The sequence below is a fragment of the Capra hircus genome, chromosome 10 (genome assembly GCF_001704415.2).
Source record: "Capra hircus breed San Clemente chromosome 10, ASM170441v1, whole genome shotgun sequence".
NCBI classification, from domain to species: Eukaryota; Metazoa; Chordata; class Mammalia; order Artiodactyla; family Bovidae; genus Capra; species Capra hircus.
Window position 1 is genome coordinate 14,490,829 of NC_030817.1, and position 19,454 is coordinate 14,510,282.

Consider the following 19,454-nt stretch of genomic DNA (forward strand, 5'->3'; position numbering starts at 1 on the left):
CCCATGTCTTTTTTTCTCTCTCTTACTCTCTTTTTCAGGCTGATCCCTTGGAGCATAGAGGCTCCCTGCGTTCACTTATCTACCCGGGTTTCTAGGACCTGAATGGGAAAATGTTCTGCATCTTCACTCCCTTGGGAGACTGGGAGAGCACCTGTGGCCTCTGTGAACAGGGCAAACTCCTTGTCTCGGAGTTTTATTGGCTTTCTATGTAAACCAAGGAATATCAGCCTCTTTCTCTCCTCTATTTTCTTATCTACAACATTCTTTCCTTATCTCTCTCTAAATCATTCTCTTCGCCAACGCCGTCACACTTCAGATACCCTGGATCCAAGCCAGAGCAGGACCCCGGCACTATACTGTCATTATTAGATGATTACATACTTTCTCTGTAGCATTCTTTTCCTATAGCAGTATGTAACTACATTCTATACAGTATATACATTCCTATAGCAGTATGTAACTACAATATGTAGCTACAGTACATAGTTACATTCTTTCCCTGTAGTAGTATGTAGCTAACAAATGAAACACCTTGATTTTCCTACAGTTTGGATAGAAAAATAAGATAGATGTGTGGTAAACAATCACAGTATTCTTGCCTGGAGAATCCCCATGGACAGAGGAGCCTGGTGGACTACAATCCAGGGGGTCACAAAGAGTCGGACACAAATGAGCAACTAAGCACAGCACAGTTCAGATTTATTTCAAGTTTTGCAATTACTTTATGTTAATCAGAATAGAAAACAGTATTAGTAACAATCAAGTTGAGAAAGGATGGTGGTGACTGTGCTGTCACTAAACAGAACTATTGTTAGCCAAATGCTAAAGTACTTTTGAGGCTGTATATTGTCACCCTGCTTATTTAACTTATATGCAGAGTACATCATGAGAAATACTGGATTGGAAGAAACACAAGCTGGAATCAAGATTGCCAGGAGAAATATCAATAACCTCAGATATGCAGATGACACCACCCTTATGGCAGAAAGTGAAGAGGAACTAAAAAGCCTCTTGATGAAAGTGAAAGAGGAGAGTGAAAAAGGTGGCTTAAAGCTCAACATTCAGAAAACAAAGATCATGGCATCCGGTCCCATCACTCCATGAGAAATAGACGGGGAAACAGTGGAAACAGTGTCAGACTTTATTTTGGGGGGCTCCAAAATCACTGCAGATGGTGACTGCAGCCATGAAATTAAAAGACGCTTACTCCTTGGAAGGAAAGTTATCACCAACCTAGATAGTATATTCAAAAGTGGAGACATTAACTTTGCTGACTAAGGTCCATCTAGCCAAGGCTATGGTTTTTCCTATGGTCATGTATGGATGTGAGAGTTGGACTGTAAGGAAGGCTGAGCGCCGAAGATTGACGCTTTTGAACTGTGCTGTTGGAGAAGACTCTTGAGAGTCCCTTGGACTGCAAGGAGATCCAACCAGTCCATTCTGAAGGAGATCAGCCCTGGGTGTTCTTTGGAAGGAATGATGCTAAAGCTGAAACTCCAGTACTTTGGCCACCTCATGTGAAGAGCTGACTCATCGGAAAAGACTCTGATGCTGGGAGGGATTAGGGGCAGGAGGAGAAGGGGACGACAGAGAATGAGATGGCTGGATGGCATCACTGACTCAATGGACATGAGTCTGAGTGAACTCTGGGAGTTGGTGATGCACAGGGAGGCCTGGCGTGCTGTGATTCATGGGGTCGCAAAGAGTCGGACACGACTGAGTGACTGAACTGAACTGAACTGAAAGTACTTTCGAACAAAGCTATTCACTGTACATGGAAACCACCATGGTCTTAGGTTAATCATTTACATTTTTCTCTTTTGCATGCTTGTGAGCCAAGAAGACTCAATGGTACTATCTTAAATGGTCCAAGATAAAATTTAGTTTGATAAAATTGTGGGGAAAAGATTAGGTTCATCATCAAACATTAATATTCTTGGTATGAAAGCTAAATTAAGGCACTGTTCTTTCTCTCACTGGGAAAAATAAAAAAGGATTCCTTTGAATATTCATTCATGTGTAAGGAACTGGATAGGGTACAGTGGTTTTTAGGATTAAGAAGTGTCCCTGGGAAGAGAAAGAGAAGTTAAAGTCTATGAAAGGAATCGGAGTCATTCAAGCAACAAAAAGTACTTTTAATTTCTTGTGAGCAGTCTAGTCATGTGTAGCCACTGGTCTGTATTTCATTTTATAAAAGTCTGGTGGTGCCGCATAGAAAGCCTTGTAGACAAATCCCAGACCTAATCCATGGTCTGTGATACTTCTATAAGCCATGCTGTTTTAACAGGTAAATACAAATCTAAAAAGATATTTAAAATTGTTTGTTCTCTGAAGCCAAAAAGGAGTGAGAACTCCCCCCGCCCCCACTTTTTCACAAAACATTTTCTGTTAAAACTTGTAATTTTAATCCTTTTTCTCTGTTTTGGAGATGTATGCTAATTTTTTTTTTAAAGTGAGTAAACGTTCTGCCAGTTTTCCATCCCAGGATGGTCTTCTGGGGGCAGGGCTGTTGGAGCCACTTTGAAATGTGAACATTTCAGGGGCACTTTGTCTTCCTGACACTGGGAGTTTAGCCTAAGGACTTGGGTCCAGGTAGTAACTTTCTGTTTGTCACAAAGATATGAAAAGTTTTAATTTCTTTTGGATACAGACAGTTAACATGTCAAGAATGGATCATATCTGCCTGGCTCTACAAAAAGGTGAGAGGTCCTTGTCTCAGCAATCTCTTTAGCAACCTGCCTGTAATGTGCATCACAGTCTGATTTAATGCTGATTCAATACTTATCTGGGATTATCTGAGTTGGCAGGTGATTTTATTTTCAGTTATGTTTTCCCAATGTGTTCCAAAACCAGATGAAGTAGTAGAATTTATCAGGAAGTCTTACAGTTACCCAGAAAGAGAGCTATTGCTATCTTTGTTTTAACAAGGGGCGAAGTTGAAACATAAATAAAGGGAGGACGCTGTGAGTCAGTGGCAGAGCTAGGAATGGACCAGCGGTTCAAACTCTGATTCTGAGTGAAGAGGAGAAAGAAAACACAGAAATGCCTCATTTCTCCCTCACATAATTTAGTTTGATTTTCAAGTTACGTGAACCAGCTTGCCCTACAGGTCAATGGACTATAATGCTGCGTCATTTTTAAGGGTGGTCACCCGTGGAGCATAATCCTGTAATCCTGCTTCTCGCACAAATTCAGACAAGGTCAAGGAATCAGACGTAACTCCACTATGACCTTTTCGCTCTAAAAATAAGCCAATATTGTCTCTGTAGGGAAGGCGGATGGAGCGTGTGAATAATGGCTCTTCAATTCCCAGCAGCTTCCGGGTATGCCGAGAAATTACCTGTAATGCAAGGATAGCTTTTTAATGGGAATTTCCTGAAAATACAACTATAATCAAGTTAAGTTTTACTTAGTTTCATAGACCTCTTGAATGCTAGCCCCTCAAGCTAGTTCTATGAGGAAATAAAACCATGAATATACTGAAAGGCTTCCCACCCTCGCATTATCAAAACACATTTCTTAAGAGAAACATCACATGATTTATCTTTCTACTTAAAGACGTTTCTAGGCCCTTGGATCAAATAGGCACAGATGGGTTCATTTCTCTTTTTTTTGGCTGAGCAATCTGACCAACGATATGAACAGATAATATGTTCAGATTAGGAGTCATGACTTTCTCTAGGAAGGTTAATAAATAACTTGTCTATAAGGGGCTCAGTTAATAATCAACTAAGAAAAAAATCATTACTCAAATAGGTATTCAATGCATTGGACTGGAAATAAATCTCACACTAAAAAGCAGACATTAAAATTCCAGTTAAAATGCATTAGTGCTTATACTTGTGTATTTTTAAAAGATACTTTCGCCAGAATTTTCAATGTCTCTAAAATACAGTTTGTATTCACTGAGTACCCTGCCACTTGCTATGCTCAATTAAACTGTCATTGCACTTTCAGAGTCTAGTTTTAATTGCAGGTCTGCTATAACATTGCTATTTGAATTCATATTCTGCCTCTGGGTGAGAATGTAGTCCATGAGACTGCTGCTCGAACACAGTCAAAGAAGTACGTGGAATGAATCTGCATGTGTTTAAAAATACTGGCCATAGTTACAAGACTGAAATTCACACCACAGATATTTCTAAGTCTGATGCAAAACGGCCCAGAAAGTGCACTTTAGATAAGATAGCTTTCTTCTCAAATCTGACTTAAATTGGAGTTGTTCAGACTCTAGGGGTGGTTGTAGGTAAAGGACAGAGTCTATATCATTGCCTTGCACTCCCGGTGGGAATACTAATTGAGTTCTGTGGCCACTGAGGTTTCAAGATTCAAAAGACAAACACAGGGGAGTCCCTTAAGCTGAGTTCCAATTAAATGTGGAAGGAATGGAGAAATAGGGAATCATCGTTAGAATAACAGTAATAACTGATGCAGGGAAGATACACTGATGAATGCTAAAGTTATTGGGCAAAGCTTTAAGGTGAAACAGGTAATTTGCATAGCCTCAAACTACCTCCCCCAGTATGTTTAATACTTGTGGTATTTACTCTAGGTCTGTGCTGTGCTGTGCTTAGTTGCTCAGTTGTGTCCACCTCTGCAACCCCATGGACTATAGTCCACCAGGCTCCTCTGTCCATGGGGATTCTCCAGGCAAGCATACTAGAGTGGGTTGCCATGCCCTCCTCCGGGGATCTTCCCAACCCAGGGATGGAACCCAGGTCTCCCACGTTGCCTGCAGATTCTTCACTCCCTCTAGGATGGGGGGAGCTTAATTCTCCTCCCTTTGACTGTGGGCTGGACTCAGTAACTCACTTTTGATGAAGAGAATATGAAAGAGAAACACAGTAACTGTGGTGAAGAAATTTGCAGACACCACCTTAACCCAGTGATCAAAGTTAACATCTCCAATAATAGATCATGTCAATGCCATGTACTCCCTGCTATGATTAAATGATATCATCATTTATGTGATGGTTTCCCCACAAAGTATAATTTCATGGGAAACATGAGACAAACTGAGGGAAATCTACAAAATACCAGGCTGCTGCTGCTGCTGCTGCTGCTAAGTCACTTCAGTCGTGTCCGACTCTGTGCGACCCCATAGACGGCAGGCCACCAGGCTCCCCCGTCCCTGGGATTCTCCAGGCAAGAACAGTGGAGTGGGTTGCCATTTCCTTCTCCAATGCATGAAAGTGAAAAGTGAAAGTGAAGTCGCTCAGTCATGTCCGACTCCTAGTGACCCCATGGACTGCGGCCCACCAGGCTCTTCTGTCCATGGGATTTTCCAGGCAAGAGTGCTGGAGTAGGGTGCCATTGCCTTCTCCGAAATACCAGACTACTACTCTTCAAAGTGTCAAGGTCATGAAAGACAAAGAAAGATCAGGAAATTGTCCTATATTGGAGAAGACCAAGGAAACAGGACAGCTAAATGCAATCTCCAGCTGGATCTTGGAATGAGAAAAGGACATCAGTGGGAGAACTATACAAGTCTGTATAAAGTCCATAGTTTGTTTAATAGTTCTGTGCTGGCGTTAATTTCTTTGTTTTAATAAAGGTATCCTGATTACATAAGATGTTAACACTAGGGGAAACAGGGTTAAGAGTATATGGGAACTCTCTGTACTATCTTTGCAACTGTTCTGTAAAACTAAAATTATTTGAAAATTAAAAAATTTCTTTTTCATTTAGTGACAATTGCTGACATGTTGTTTGTAACATGAGTTGTGCTATTTAAGCAGCTTGCAACAAGGCAGGTGTAGTAAAATTGCTGAGATTATTATAAAGCTGATAAGGTTCTACTTTGAAATATACAATCAGGGATATAAAAGGAATGTGTGATTCATCTGTTCTACAAATATTTGTCACAGAGTTATCTGTTATCTTTTGTTCACTTGAAGTGAATGGTTGAAAATATTTTGAGAAATATTTTTTTAAGACAGAAAGCTAAAGTAAATGCAGTGCTATTTTGTATATTAATAGCTTGTCCCTAGAATAAGTAGGGACAAGAAAAGGACAATACAGAAATATTTTCTCCTTTTTACCAAACGAGTGCATCACTACAAATGGGAAACAGGAGAGCAGTTTCCAGAGCTCCCCTGGCCAGAGAAGAAGAATAATTAGTGCTTCTTTTCTTCTCCGCTCCTCCCAGTCTAACCTATACATTTAGCTCTTCTCTGGTCCTAGGAAGGACAAAGGGAAAGGTGAGTTATTTCTGTAGGGGAAGAATGAGTAGTTGCAAAATTATGAAAGTAAAAGAAAGCTGAAGAGAACAGAAACTGGCCATGAATCAACTGCAAGACTTATAAATGGGGCTTCCCTGGTGGCTCAGATGGTAAAGCGTCTGCCTGCAATGTGGGAGACCTGGGTTCTATCCGTGGGTCAGGAAGATCCCCTGGAGAAGGAAACGGCAACCCACTCCAGTATTCTTGCCTGGAGAATTCCACGGACAGAGGAGCCTAGCAGGCTCTAATCATGGGGTCACAAAGAGTCCAACATGACTGAGCGACTTCACTTCACTTATAAATGGGAAGCACAGTTTACATGTGATCCAATTTCTTGGCAGCCATGTCCAAAATTCTGTACACTCAAGCAACCTGTCCTGACTCCTCCCAATCTCTAACACCTGTGAACGATGATAATTGAGAGTTGGCAAGAAAAAGATAACTACATTGCTTAAGTGTTGTTATGAGATAGAATTGCGGATGTACTGTACTAGTGTTATAATTACAATGGTGGGGTAACAAACACTTAGTATATCAGTAAGGAAGGTATCTGTGGTATGCTTAAGGTCACGTTTGATCTCTAAAAAGTTACCTGTATCATAGTGTATAATTAACTTTTTTTATGTGGACCTGTCAAGCAAAGCTTATCTAACATACCTGTATGAATATATTGATCTTTGTTACCCTAGTGATTTCTAGGAGAGGCCATATTTGTCTACTGACTTTGATAATAAGTATTCCAAAATTTGCTTATTCAAACTTCTTGGAATATAAGGAGAGACTACTGGGTTCATCATTTACTATTGAGGATTTCAGAAGATATTTAAGACCTCTTGCTTCTTGTAAGACTAGAAAAAGCATAATTAGAATTTTTATTATTCACATTGATATTGTACTTTTGGAATGAAAATGTCAAGGAAAGCAAAATGACTTGGCAGACTCTTAACACTTTCTCATGATGAAAAGTTGAAGTTTCTGGTATTTAAATGTTTTAGGAATTTATATTACAAGTTATTGTACTAGTGCATTTTTGCAAAACTTTTGCATTTCTGTTCCTTATTTAGAAAATTGAGTACATTATATACATAAGTAGAAATTAGAGCTCATAAAAATGGTTGTATTATCTTTGAACATAAAAAGGATAAGATATTTACCTGGTAGTAGTTGGTAGCTACAAAAAGCATGATTGTAATTAATAATTTGAAGTAAGTTTCCCTTTTCTATATTATGTATATGTGGGTTCACAGTTACAAAATTATTCATTTAAAGAGGCAATATTAAAAAAAGAGGCAATATAATGTAGTGGTTTAAATAGAGCATGGATTGGGATATTACACAGAATATATCTGAATCCTGGCTCTTATTATCTGAATGATTTTGTGTAAGTTGCTTCACCTTTCTGGCCTCAGTTTTCTCTTCTGTAAATGGGGATTAAATGAAGTGATGGATGTATGGTATCCAACATACAGTAAAAACTTAGAGAGGATAGCTATTGATAGAGTACAAGAGACTAAATGTTCACTTAGGACTATGTATTTAACAATTTAAAGGATTTCTTTATATCTTGTTGTCAGAAAAAGGACTTTATATATTAACAAGGATAATTTTCTTACTTTCTAAATCATATGACTTATGGAATTATATAGTTCTAAGGACTGATCAAGAGTTACCTAGGGGGAAACTCCTTGGCAGTCCAGTGGTTAGTACTCTGTGCTATTGCTGATGAGAACTTGGGTTTGATCCTTGGCCAGGGAACTCAGATCCTGCAAGCCATGTGGCGTGGCCAAAAAAGAAATAAAACTCACCAAATTCCCCTTGGGTGGGGAAAAAGAAAAGAAAAAAGGAATCACCTAGGGAACAAATTCTAGGGCCTACCCGAGACCTAATGAATCAAAAGCTCTGCAGCCTGGAACCCCAGAATCTTTTTTTTTTTTTTTAATCTCATTTGATTCCAAAGCCTATCCAAGATTGAGAACCACTGAGGCAGAGCATTTACGGGCAAAAGTGTAATAAATGAAACCACTGGTATGTTGAGATAGAAGGTATTGAAGCAAAGGGTACTGTTACGCAATGATAATCATGGACTGTTGGTGCTGGAGAGATCTTAGGAAACTGAGGTCCAGAGAGGTTAATGTAACTTGTTTCAAAGTTAGGGAGTAGAGCAAGCAAAACGCATATGGTTTTTTTTTTTTTTTGGTGCCATATGGGTGTTAGAGACATAAAATGCAGGACAGCTTTGGAGGTGAGGCTACTATGGGCTGGGAAGATCGGGAAAAATTTCCTGGGGAGATGAGAATTGACTGGGGTCATGAAGGATGACTAAGATTCATAGTAGTCATGCAGGGGTAGGGGGTATTAAGCAAAGATATATTAATCGGAGGGAATGCATGAGACAGGTTTGCAAGGGTGTGAGCTTGACCTGTGAGGCTGGAGCAGGAGATTCATGGTGGTGGGAGAACACTTGTGGAGGATCCTGAATCCTAAGCTAAGGAGTTGTGTGTGTGCTTAGTCACTCAGTCTTGTCCGACTCTTTGCAACCCCATGGACTGTAGCCAGCCAGGCTCCTCTGTCCATGGGATTCTCCAGGCAAGATTCCTGGACTGGGTCACCATGCCCTCCTCCAGGGGATCTTCCCGACCCAGGGACTGAACCCGTCTCTTGTGTCCTGTGCATTGGCAGGTGGATATTTTACCACTAGCACCACCTGCAAAGCCCCCAAAGGGACTATAGACAGAAGCTAAAAGCAGGCTACTGGAATGTTGTGTATATTCTAGTAAAGGTCTGATAAAGGTCTGAACAAGTGGGAATGGAGAAAACCAGATGCTATAGGAGGAGAGATAGTTCTTGGGATCTTTGTGGGGAATCAAAGGAAAGAGTGGAAGCAACCACTTTGAGCCTGGGGGACTAGGGGTATGATAGCACCACTGGCAGAAATCGAAGGCCAGGTTGGAATAAATGGAGGTTGGTTTGAGATAGATGGTAGTACTGCTGCAGTGCTCTGTTAGGAAACCATATACAACTCACCTTCATGTCCTCAAAATCTGTTATCCCCATCTGAGGGAGGTTTGAGCAGTTTACATGTATGAGTTTTCGGCCACTGATGAAGTTTGTGGTAAAACACTCCTGTCAGTACAATGAGAACATTACTGAAAAGATGGATGGCAAATACAGGAAGAAAAAGCAAGAAAGACAAAGGGAGGGGGGAAGGAAGGAAAGAGGCAAGGAGGGAGGGATAAATAAACCATGTTTGTTGCTAGCGCTGTACTGAGAAAAAATAATTTTAATAGTCCTAGTAATCCTACATATTTTAAACTCTTGATTAAATTTCATACTGCTGCTTATTATTGCTTTTTTGGGGGGTATGATACAACCAGTGCTTCTTTCTTACCTGAACTACATTTTTAAGTACAGAAGTACCAAAGATTTCAGATCTTGTGTTGTTTGCAGTAGCCTAAGGCTCAGAGGGTAAAGCATCTGCCTGTGATGTGGAAGACCCAGGTTCGATCCCTGGGTCGGGAAGATCCCCTGGAGAAGGAAATGGCAACCCACTCCAGTATTCTTGCCTGGAGAATCCCATGGACAGAGGAGCCTGGTGGCCTACAGTCCATGGGGTTGCAAAGAGTTGGACATGACTGAGCGACTACACTTAAGAACATAGTTGGCAGTGAAATAAGAGGATTCACTCCATTTTAACAAGAAAACTAGTCTTGGTTAATTGGCTATAAAAATTAGTACTGGTGGGTGATCACAATACATATAACACATTTGGGGTAGAGACTAAGACTAACAATACAAGTTCAAGTTAAGGGAGCTGCTAAAAAAAACAAAGTACCAAAAAGTCTACCTCAGGGACTTCCCTTGTAGTCCATCCAGTGGTTGGGAGCCTGCCTTCTGGTGTGGGGGATGGACGCAGGTTCCATCTCTGGTCAGGGAGTTGGGATCTCACATGCCACAGAACAGTTACCAAGCTCATGAGCTGCAATGAAGACCCAGTGGAGCCAAAAAATAATTTTTTTTTAAGCTTAAAAAAACCCCCAAACCAAAAAAATCTACCACGGATGAAATCTTTTTAGGAATACAGATGTCTATGAAAAGAAGCTTACGTAAATTAGTCTTTATTCAAGGATTGTAAAGAAGTATAATCACTGTGATGAATAGGAAAAACAAATATAACCTTTCCCTCCTCTCCCAATATATGAATATATGTATATATCAGTGGAAAGGCCAAAATTAAAATCCAAGTTACCTCTACCATCGTCCATGCCTGTCCTACACTTCTTCCAGTGAAGATGCAAAATCTCAGGTAAGGAGAGAGGAATAAGAAGTGAAGGAATGAGAGTATGTAATACACACACAAAAATGTTATTTTTGTGTACCTTGTATTGAGGGAAGCCTAGCTGGCAAATCCACTTGGCAACTTTTTCTGGGCTCCATTGAAGATACTCAAATTGTAGATCAGAATTTTTTTCTGGCTGGCTGTCTCTATCTTTATATACCAGTTTCAGTGACTCTAGGGACAGATCTTGCTTTTCACCAGAGGACTCTTTCAAATCCCTCTGAGACTCAGAGAAAAAGGAGTAGAATTCATAATTGGTATCAGAAAGCTGGAACAGATTTTGGAGTTCTTTAGAAAACTCATAATCTGTATTCACTGAGTCTACTTCACTTATTGGAAAAGGCTCTAATACACAGTCTTTTGAAACTTTAGTTTCTTTTATTAACAACTTTCCTATTGGATAGTCAGAGTACTCAGGCTCATCCCTGTTGACAGAATGTTTGATTGCTTCTGGCCTATCTTCCTTGTCAAATTCTACAGGTGTCTCTCTTCTAAGTAGTTGTTTGGTTTTATCCAATAACTCTAAATCTATCTCCCTAGTTGGCTCTGTTTGTGTCTTCTCTTGTACCTTTGGTTTGATCATCTGTGGTGGCACTTGACCTGTTTCTTCAGTTTTCTCTGGTTCTTTCTTTGGAAACTCTGCTCTAGTTTGTTCTGGGGGCTCTGGACCTTGCTCCTCAGTTGACTTTCTTAGTGTCTCCTCTGATCTGAACTTCCGTGATGGTGTTAGATCTGTCTCCTCGGTTGACCTTTTCTGCTTATCTTTTTGATCTGCTGGTTTGCTGTCCTCTGGTGGCTCTAGAACTTTCTCTGCAGTTGACTTACTTGGTGTCTCCTCCTGAACTTCTGGTGTGGTCTTTCCTGATGGCTCTCTAACTGTTTCCTCAATTGGTTTTCTTGACTTTTCCTCAGAAAACTCTGATTCCATCTCTTCTAGTGGCTCTGGAGCTTTTTCTTGTGTTTCCTCGGTAGCCGTACTTGGTTTCTCTTCTGGAAACTCTGGTTTGGCCTGCTCAGGTGACTCTGTCCTTTTCTCTGTAGGTGACTTACTTTGTATTTCCTCTGGATTATCTGATGTGGCCACATTTGGTGGCTGTTGATCTGCCTCTTCAATTGATTTTCCTGGTTTCTCACTTGGAGATTCTGGTTTGGTCGGCTCTGTAGGTTCTAGACCTGTCTTTTCATATTGCTCTCTCAGTGACTCCTCTGGAACCTCTGGTTTGCTCTCTTCTATGGGTACATACTCAGGTACATCCGGTTTGGCTTCCTCCTCTGGTTCCTCAGGTTTTCTGTCCACAGGGATTTGCAAATCCTTGAAAAGCTCTCTTTCTATCTGTCCAAAAGTCTCTGATTTTACCTCTAGGGGAATCCTTAGCTCAACCTCGCTGAAAAGGTCTATCCTGGACTTGTGGGGAACCTCTTCCTCGGACGTCCAGGTCGGTTTTAGGTGCGGAGGCACATCTTCAGCACTCTCTGATGTCTTCTCTTTGAAGGCCTCTTCCTCTGACTCTGGCTGTGGCTCTTGGTCAATCTCTACAGGAATCTCTGGGCCCGCCTCTGCCACGCTGCCTGGTTCGATATCTTCGGTCACCTGAAGAAACTGAAGTTTCGGTCTCTCAGTGTTCAGGTCTTCATTTTCGTCAGAGGGGGAATCGTAATCCTCTGGGACTTCAGCCATGACGCAGATGAGCCGTCGCGCCCAGGCCACCTAGCAACTCCAACTTCCGATAGCGTCTCTATGGAGACCACGACTTCCGGCTAGGTCTCGGGGAATCTTCCCCCTCCCGGGGTTTTGTTTGTTCTTTCAAGCACTGACTAAAAATCTGCCATGGCTGACTGAACTGAACCCCCACCCCAACCCCTCCCCCCGAGCCCGGGTCGCCAGCCTCCGCTGACCAGAGCTCCCGCGAGGGCGCGAGGCCCGGCTCGCTGCCCTTCCGGCCCGCGGGCTCCGCTCGGCTCTTCGCGGCGGAGCTCGGCCTTCGGCTGTTTCCGGAGCTCCTGGCGGCGAGCAGCAGAGGCGCTGCGGGCGCTGGCTGCAGATGTCGGACCCGCGGGCGGCTGAGGGGCCGGGCGTCTGGAGCCCCGCAGCCCGCCGAGGGCCGGCGCGCGGCCTCGGGGACGGCCCGGGAGTGGAGGGGAGCCAGGCGGCTGCCTCAGGTACGCAAGGCCGGGCGCCGGCGGGTGCGTGCCGCCGGCCTCGGGGCCCCGCGCTTCGGCGCGAGGCTCGGGCGAGCTCCGTCCCGCGATGCCTGGAGGAGCGGACCGGCCTGGGGGGAGCCCCTTCGCGCGCGGAGCCCCTGCCTCGGCTCCTGCCCGAGCCGCGACCCTCCTGCGCCCAGCACCCCCCATCCCGGCCGCTGCCATCCTCCGAGCTTGCCCTTCGCTCGAGATTATTTTCTACTTCTGTTTTCGAAATGCTTTAGTTCCTGCCCGCTTCCTTTCTTAGATCAGCCCCGGTGGTAGTGACCGAACTCCTGTGCCCCCGGCGGCTCTTCAGCCTTCAGCACACGCCCGCCAATCACTCCTTGGGTGCTGACCCCCGAGCCCGCCGCCCCGGCTGCCCCGGGGTTTCTGGCTCCCCGCCCTGACCCTCACTTCTGTCTCAGGTCCCGATCTTCTTCCGCGCGCCTCTCCGCCTGGCATCCGAAGAGGCAGCCTCGCCTTCATCTGTCCAGAATCTCATTTGCTCTAGCCTCCTTCCCCCTCCTCCACGCCCTGCACCTAGGCCCCCCGCACCTCATCTCGCATCCTTTTCTGTCCATCAAGCGTGGGAGAGATGAAAAGCAGAGTTGGAAGTTATGTAGGCTCTGGGGTCTCTTTGAATGAACATAGCGGCCAAGGCAGGAAATAGCGGCCAAGCAGGAACTTTGGCGACCTCCCTCATTCTCCGGGACCCTCTTCTTCTTGTTCAGGAGACTGATCTCGTTTCTACCCACGCTAGTTTCCTCCGTGTGGATTGCTACATTGTCAGTGTTCGAAGGCGAAAGTGTCCCGCGATTGCACTTTTACTTTTCACGTCTCCTTATCTCTACACGGAATGCAACTGAAAAGATGCTCCTTTGAAATACAGAAGGGTAGGTGGGGAGAGGACTAGTCTCCCCAAGTAGCAGGTATGAATTAACTTTACAGTTCTGAAATTAAAATCGACCCCATATAGTACAGGTGGTGCCATGGTACCTGCGTTGGAGGCTGAATCTTTCATTTACTTGGGCAAGTTATTTTTCTATTTGTTTCCTCATCTGTAAACTGAGGACACTGTAGTACCTTCCTGAAAGACTGCTGGGAGGATTGCATAGACCAGTGTGTATGAGGCACTTGGTGCCTAGCCCGGAGTATGCACGATTACTGGTGTTACCCATTACAGTGAGAATAAGGTCTGAAACTCCACGTGCGGTCAGAGGTGTTCTTGAATGTGTATCTTCGAGCATGGTGATTTTCCTTGTTTTTTCCTTCTGTCCTAAATAGCTCCCATTTCCTAATGGGCCATAGTACTTGGGACACACACATACAAACCCCTTTGAATCACCCAGCTTTTTCCTTTTCCTGTGACTTTATGTTCTCTTACTTAAAATGTTTAACAATTTTTGGCTTTTTCCTTCTTATGAACTCTGATGCTTTGTAGTAAATCAGAAATTTTAAGCCTACTTTCTGAAAGATTGAGCAAATGAACACTCAGAATGTCTCATTAACATCTGTCCCTTGCATCTATCAATATTTATAAATTAAGGCTTTTTTTAACTTCCTCTTTAGATCTTTGTGGCAAATATACCCAAACATTTTAAATATAAAGGCCTTAGTCCAGAAGTGTATTGGAGGATAGTGGGTTTGTCTGAGTGTGTCTCGCCTGAGCCCACCCCTTGTAATTGGTTCTTGCATTCACATTTTCCTCCCTGGACTTGATAGAAATACTTATGATTACTTCCTTCCTCTTGCCCTCAGAAAGCAGGGTGAGTGTTGTTTTCTTTTATGTTGTGTAGGGGTTTGTTATTGTGGTCCAGAACAACTTCTTCCCCTTGAGGTAACATTTGTTGCTAATAAAATAGCTAATAAAATAATAGTAATGAGAGCTTACACTAATTGAATGCTTACACTGTGCCAGAATGTGGAAAAAGATTTCCTTGTATTATCTGACTTAATCCTGTCAGCAGTCATTTCCTCCCCATTTTACAGAGCAAGCTACAGCTGAGAGAGGTTAACTTACTTGCCCAAGTTAGGTGTGCAGTTTTCCCCATCTGTATGAAATTGTTACCTTGTTTTGATGAAGTTCCCAATAGTTTATTTATTTTTTGGCCATTAATCAAGTATTGATATTCTCGGGCAGGTAATGGTCTTTGCCATCAAGGGGTTTATAGTTTGGTAAAATGAGAGTGCCAGGAAGAAAAATCAGCAATTCAAAACTTCATATAATTGGGTGTTTTTTATTGCAGTTATTTATGTGTGTACACCCAAGAAGTCAGCTGGAGGGTGGAGATAGAGTCTATCTTGTGTATTTCTCTCCTGGAGCCTTTGATGTTGTGTCCTAGGTGTTCTGGAAATGCTTGCCAGATTGTGAGACGAAGTCTCAACACACATAGAAATTTGAAGGAGCATCCAGTGCATATCAAGAAAGTTCTTTAGGTTAAAGCAGTGGTTCTCAACCAGGAGAGATTTTGCCTCTCCTAGGGGACATTAAGATTGTCACTTGGGTTGGGGAGGAGAGGAAGCGCCATTACTGAGACTCAGAAACTTCCATCCATGTATAGGAAAGAAGTAAAATATTAGTTGCTCAGTTGTGTTCAACTCTCTGTGACCCCATGAACTGTAGCCCACGAGGCTCCTCTGTCCGTGGAATTTTCTAGGCAAGAATATTGGAGTGGGTTGCCATCCCATTCTGGGATCTTTCTAACCCAGGGATCGAACTGGGGTCTCCTGCTTTGCAGGCAGAGTCTTTACTGGGTGAGCCACCAGGTAAACATCCTCCAATGCACAGGACTGCCCCCACCACAGAGAATTATCTGGTCCCAGGTGTCAGTAGTGTTGCTATCGAGAAATCCTGAATTAGAGTTAAGCTGGGTTTCCAAAGCTGTGTGGACAGCATGAATTTGCCTTAGCTCAGAGGTGTGTAGGCTTGGGAGTAAACTCCATACACTGCTTCAAAATAGGAGTTTGATTGAATCCTTGTGCCACCTTCCTCTGGAAAATGACCCAATGAGTAAGGAATGGAGTAACCAATAGAGACCTAAAAATGAAATCGAGGTTTCTGTCATTCTTTCTTAGAGGGAAAAGTGCAGTAAGAAATGAGATTGGACATGCAGTTGTTATTGAATTAAGGGTTTTGATGTCTCAGTGTATCTTATTCTTTCAAAGCAGGAATTTATAATTATCCAGAATAACTGTGACTTGTTTTTTAAAAGTATTCTCGATAGAGACTACCTTTTCAGGGTCTTCATATTTGTCAGCTGAGGTTTTGGTTATGAACTAAGAAAAATGTTGATGTTCTGAACTAAGTTCTCCAGTGGTCATAGTGTTCTTGTTGCTTTATGAACTGTAATTATTTTTAATAGTCTTTTATTTGGGGCATCTGGGTCCTTCAATTCCCAAGAGAGAGTGCGCACTCTTTATAGAGTGAAACTCTGAGGCATACATTACATCACTTAAGAACAGGTCTTTTCATTCTTTCATGGTTTGTTTCTTTGTAGTTTAGGGACTTTGCAGAAAATAAAGGACGAAGTCTGTTATAACCTTGAAGTCAGCAGTAGAACTTGGTCTGGTGTATATGACCCTGAGAACTATCGATTCATGTAGACTGTCAAGGACTGCAAACAGGTCAGGTGAACTTGAACTTGTTTGTTATTCTTCTGTAGGACTTAGAGCAGAGCGATAAGTCTTTCTCCAGTTTTGGAAATGTTGCTTATCTGTGGCTATTTCAATTTCAATTAAAATTTTAAAATTGGTAGTTATCATGTTGGATGGAGCAAAAGAGTGGATGTCCATGCCAAAGAGTCCCTATGGTTTTGGGGTTTCTATTGTAGTTTTATATCCAAAGAGTATAAATTTCTTCTGCCTGTGGTTATTTCTTTTTTTACAGCAGTTGTGTTTTTATGCTGTTGAGGTGGTCAATTTAGTCCCGTCATAATTCTGTTTGTAATGGTACAACCGAGGTTTGTAATCTGAATGACCATGGGGTGTGACCCACTCCCGAGGGCTAAGGAGAAACTCGATCACATGGATGTGGTCTCTGGATTTGGTTGGACTCTAAACTCAGCTGGTTTCTTTTCATTTAAGCTTCTTGAGTCTATAACCACCTAACCTGCTTTTGGTTCCTCTGTAGCTGAATCTAAGAGGCTAGGCTAATTATCTCTTTGCCACCTGTTTAGTGAAGGGAAAGTCCTATGAGACCTATTTTGAAGAACCCTGACTTGATATTCAAATAAAAAGCCAGTGTTTTGGTTCTCTTTGTAGAGAGTACAAAGTACACAATGCATTTAAACACTACATTTAAATCTGTAGCAGGACCAGAATGTCTAAAACCTTATTCTGGTAACATAGAAAGAAAACATGTTTTTTAAATTGTCAGATATAAAATAAATTATTTTAAGAAAATTTCTTTTTTCCTTCTCACTTTTGCTATAAAGGCCATCAATTCAAAATTGAGTTATTCTCTCTCTTTCTTTTTCTTAGTATTTTTGGTCTCACCGTGCGGCATGCAGGATCTTATTTCCCCAACCAGGGATTGAACCTGCGTCCCCTGCAGTGGAAGCTTGGAGACTTAACTATTGGACTGCCAGGGAAGTCCCCAAAAATTGAGTTATTCTTTTTAAAAATTGTTTTTCGCTGAGCCACATAGCTTGTGGGATCTTAGTTCTCTGACCAGGGATTGAACCTGGTCCTCAGGCAATGAAAGCATTGAGTCTTCAAAATTGAGTTATTCTTGAGTTTCCCATTTCTTCTTTCTGTTCGTTGTTTCCAAGACTTTGGCCTTTCAGGTACCACAGTCAGAATTTTTGCCATGTTAGAGAATACATTCTAATGGTTATTGTTTTTTCTTTAAATTGACATTTAAAATATTGTGTCATTCTAAATAATATTCATGATATTACTAGTTTGATGCATCAGTTTTCTTAAGACATATGAAAATAAATACCATTAAAATAAAAAACATTGTCCTAAGTACCATCTAAATTTGCAACACTTGTCCTGGTTTCTCTGTTCTCTTGTAGGAATACTTGTAGAATTGGTCTACATTTGGCTGACATAGTAAAAGCTGTATTATAGAGAAATTGGCTTTTTCTTCTTTATAGTGTTCTTAACTTTACTAACTAAATTTAGGAAACCTAAAAAGCTGTGTTTGTAATTGTTTTCTTTCTCTTTAAAACAGGACTGCACCTTCAACACTTTAAGCTTCTGGAAATAAACATATATTTCTTCTTTTCTTCCTTCCTGCCTCTTTAAATCCAATTACAAGTTATTTTCACAGCAGTTCTTATATAATTTAGTGAATATCTTTAACCTTAAAAATCAAAAGCAATATCTCTTTTCACTCTTTTCCTCCACATACATTAAGTCGTTCAGATGCTATGGGAAGTGGCTTTTCACATATGAAAGATGCTCAGCCTAACTCATTTTGAAGAAAGTGGAAATCGTAACTGTGTTGGGTAGTTTGATATCTCACTGGTGATCGGGGTGTGCAGAAACAAACACTTGCATGCATTGCCGAAGGGGGTGGAAATTGGTACAGGTGCCATGGAGGGCAATTTGTCAGTATCTTTCAGAATGACAGTATATGTCCTTATTGCCCCATTTTTTCCAGGAGTTTATCCTATAGATCACACACCTGTTTAATTAAAACAAATACAAGTTTATTATAGCAATGCTTGTAATGGTGAAAGATTGGAAAAAACGTAAATGTCCATCAATAGGGAACTGGTTAAATGAATTATGGAATACACTGCCAATGAAATATTAACCAGCTGTGGAAAGGAATGAGGAAGTTTGTTATAAATAGTTATGGAAAGGTCTCTGAGATATAAGTGGAGAAAACAAAGAATGTGTTAGGATGTCTAGTATGTCCATTATTTGTATGAAAAAATGTATATATATATATTTTTTTCTTTTTATACAGACACTTTTAATGTAAAATATCTCTGAAAGACTACACAAAACCTGATAACATTGGAGGTAGGGACTGAGAATGGAGGAAGTTTTCACTGTATACCTTTATGGTTTTTGAATTTTGAATAATGTGCATATATTACGTATTCAGAAAAAGTATACACAAGCATGTTATAAGAGTCTTCACTGTGTTTATTTTGTAAGTTACAGCCATTCTTCATATCTCTTTTTGCTCATCAGGAACTGACCTCTGGACTTTTTTCTCTCAGATGAAATTTCTATGAAATACAGTTTGCAAATCTGCTTAGGGATTATTTTCATGTAATTCTTTTTTTAATTGAAGTATAGTTGATGTATAATACACAGATTACATGTATACAATATAATGACTCATAATTTTTAAATGTTATACTCATTTATAGCTATTATAAAATATTTGCTATGTTCCCCATGTTAGCTTATTTTGTTACTCTTTAAATCCACTTCTGTCTTCCTTTGTTGTGCTGTGCTGTGCTTAGTCGCTCAGTCCTGTCTGGCTCTTTTGCGACCCCATGGACTGTAGCCTGCCAGGCTCCTCTGTCCATGGGATTCTCCAGGCAAGAATACTGGAGTGGGTTGTCAAGCCCTCCTCTAGGGGATCTTTCCAAACCAGGGCTCAAACCCAGGACTCCCGCATTGCAGGCAGATTCTTTACCATCTCAGCCACCAGGGAAGCCTTATTTTTGTGCTAATTTTCATTTCTGTCTTAAAATTCAATGTTATCGAAGTATTCATTATGATTCACTACTTACAGAGGCTTATAC

At 41.6% G+C, this 19,454-nt stretch overlaps 2 protein-coding genes across 2 annotated transcripts in view; one reads left to right on the top strand and one right to left on the bottom strand.

Annotated features, from left to right (window-relative positions):
* Positions 2,119 to 12,338, bottom strand: SAMD15 (sterile alpha motif domain containing 15). The gene is made up of 3 exons (XM_005686163.3): positions 10,598 to 12,338; positions 9,246 to 9,344; positions 2,119 to 3,340 (listed from the first exon to the last, which is right to left on the bottom strand). The coding sequence occupies exons 1-3, from the start codon at positions 12,233 to 12,235 to the stop codon at positions 3,119 to 3,121; spliced, it is 1,959 nt and encodes a 652-aa protein (XP_005686220.1). The 5' UTR covers positions 12,236 to 12,338; the 3' UTR covers positions 2,119 to 3,118.
* Positions 12,477 to 19,454, top strand: part of TMED8 (transmembrane p24 trafficking protein family member 8) — a 31,833-nt gene continuing 24,855 nt past the window's right edge. Inside the window, exon 1 of the mRNA XM_018053914.1 lies at positions 12,477 to 12,717. Within this exon, the coding sequence (XP_017909403.1) occupies positions 12,600 to 12,717 (118 nt within the window). The 5' untranslated portion in view covers positions 12,477 to 12,599. The remainder of the gene's footprint in view (positions 12,718 to 19,454) is intronic.

Coding starts and splice junctions, on each gene's coding strand:
- SAMD15 (XM_005686163.3), bottom strand. CDS start 12,235: ATGGCTGAAGTCCCAGAGGATTACGATTCCCCCTCTGACGAAAATGAA. Junction 9,345..10,597: donor TAGGCTTCCCTCAATACAAG/GTACACAAAAAT, acceptor TTGTACTGACAG/GAGTGTTTTACCACAAACTT. Junction 3,341..9,245: donor CAGATTTTGAGGACATGAAG/GTGAGTTGTATA, acceptor CTTGCATTACAG/GTAATTTCTCGGCATACCCG.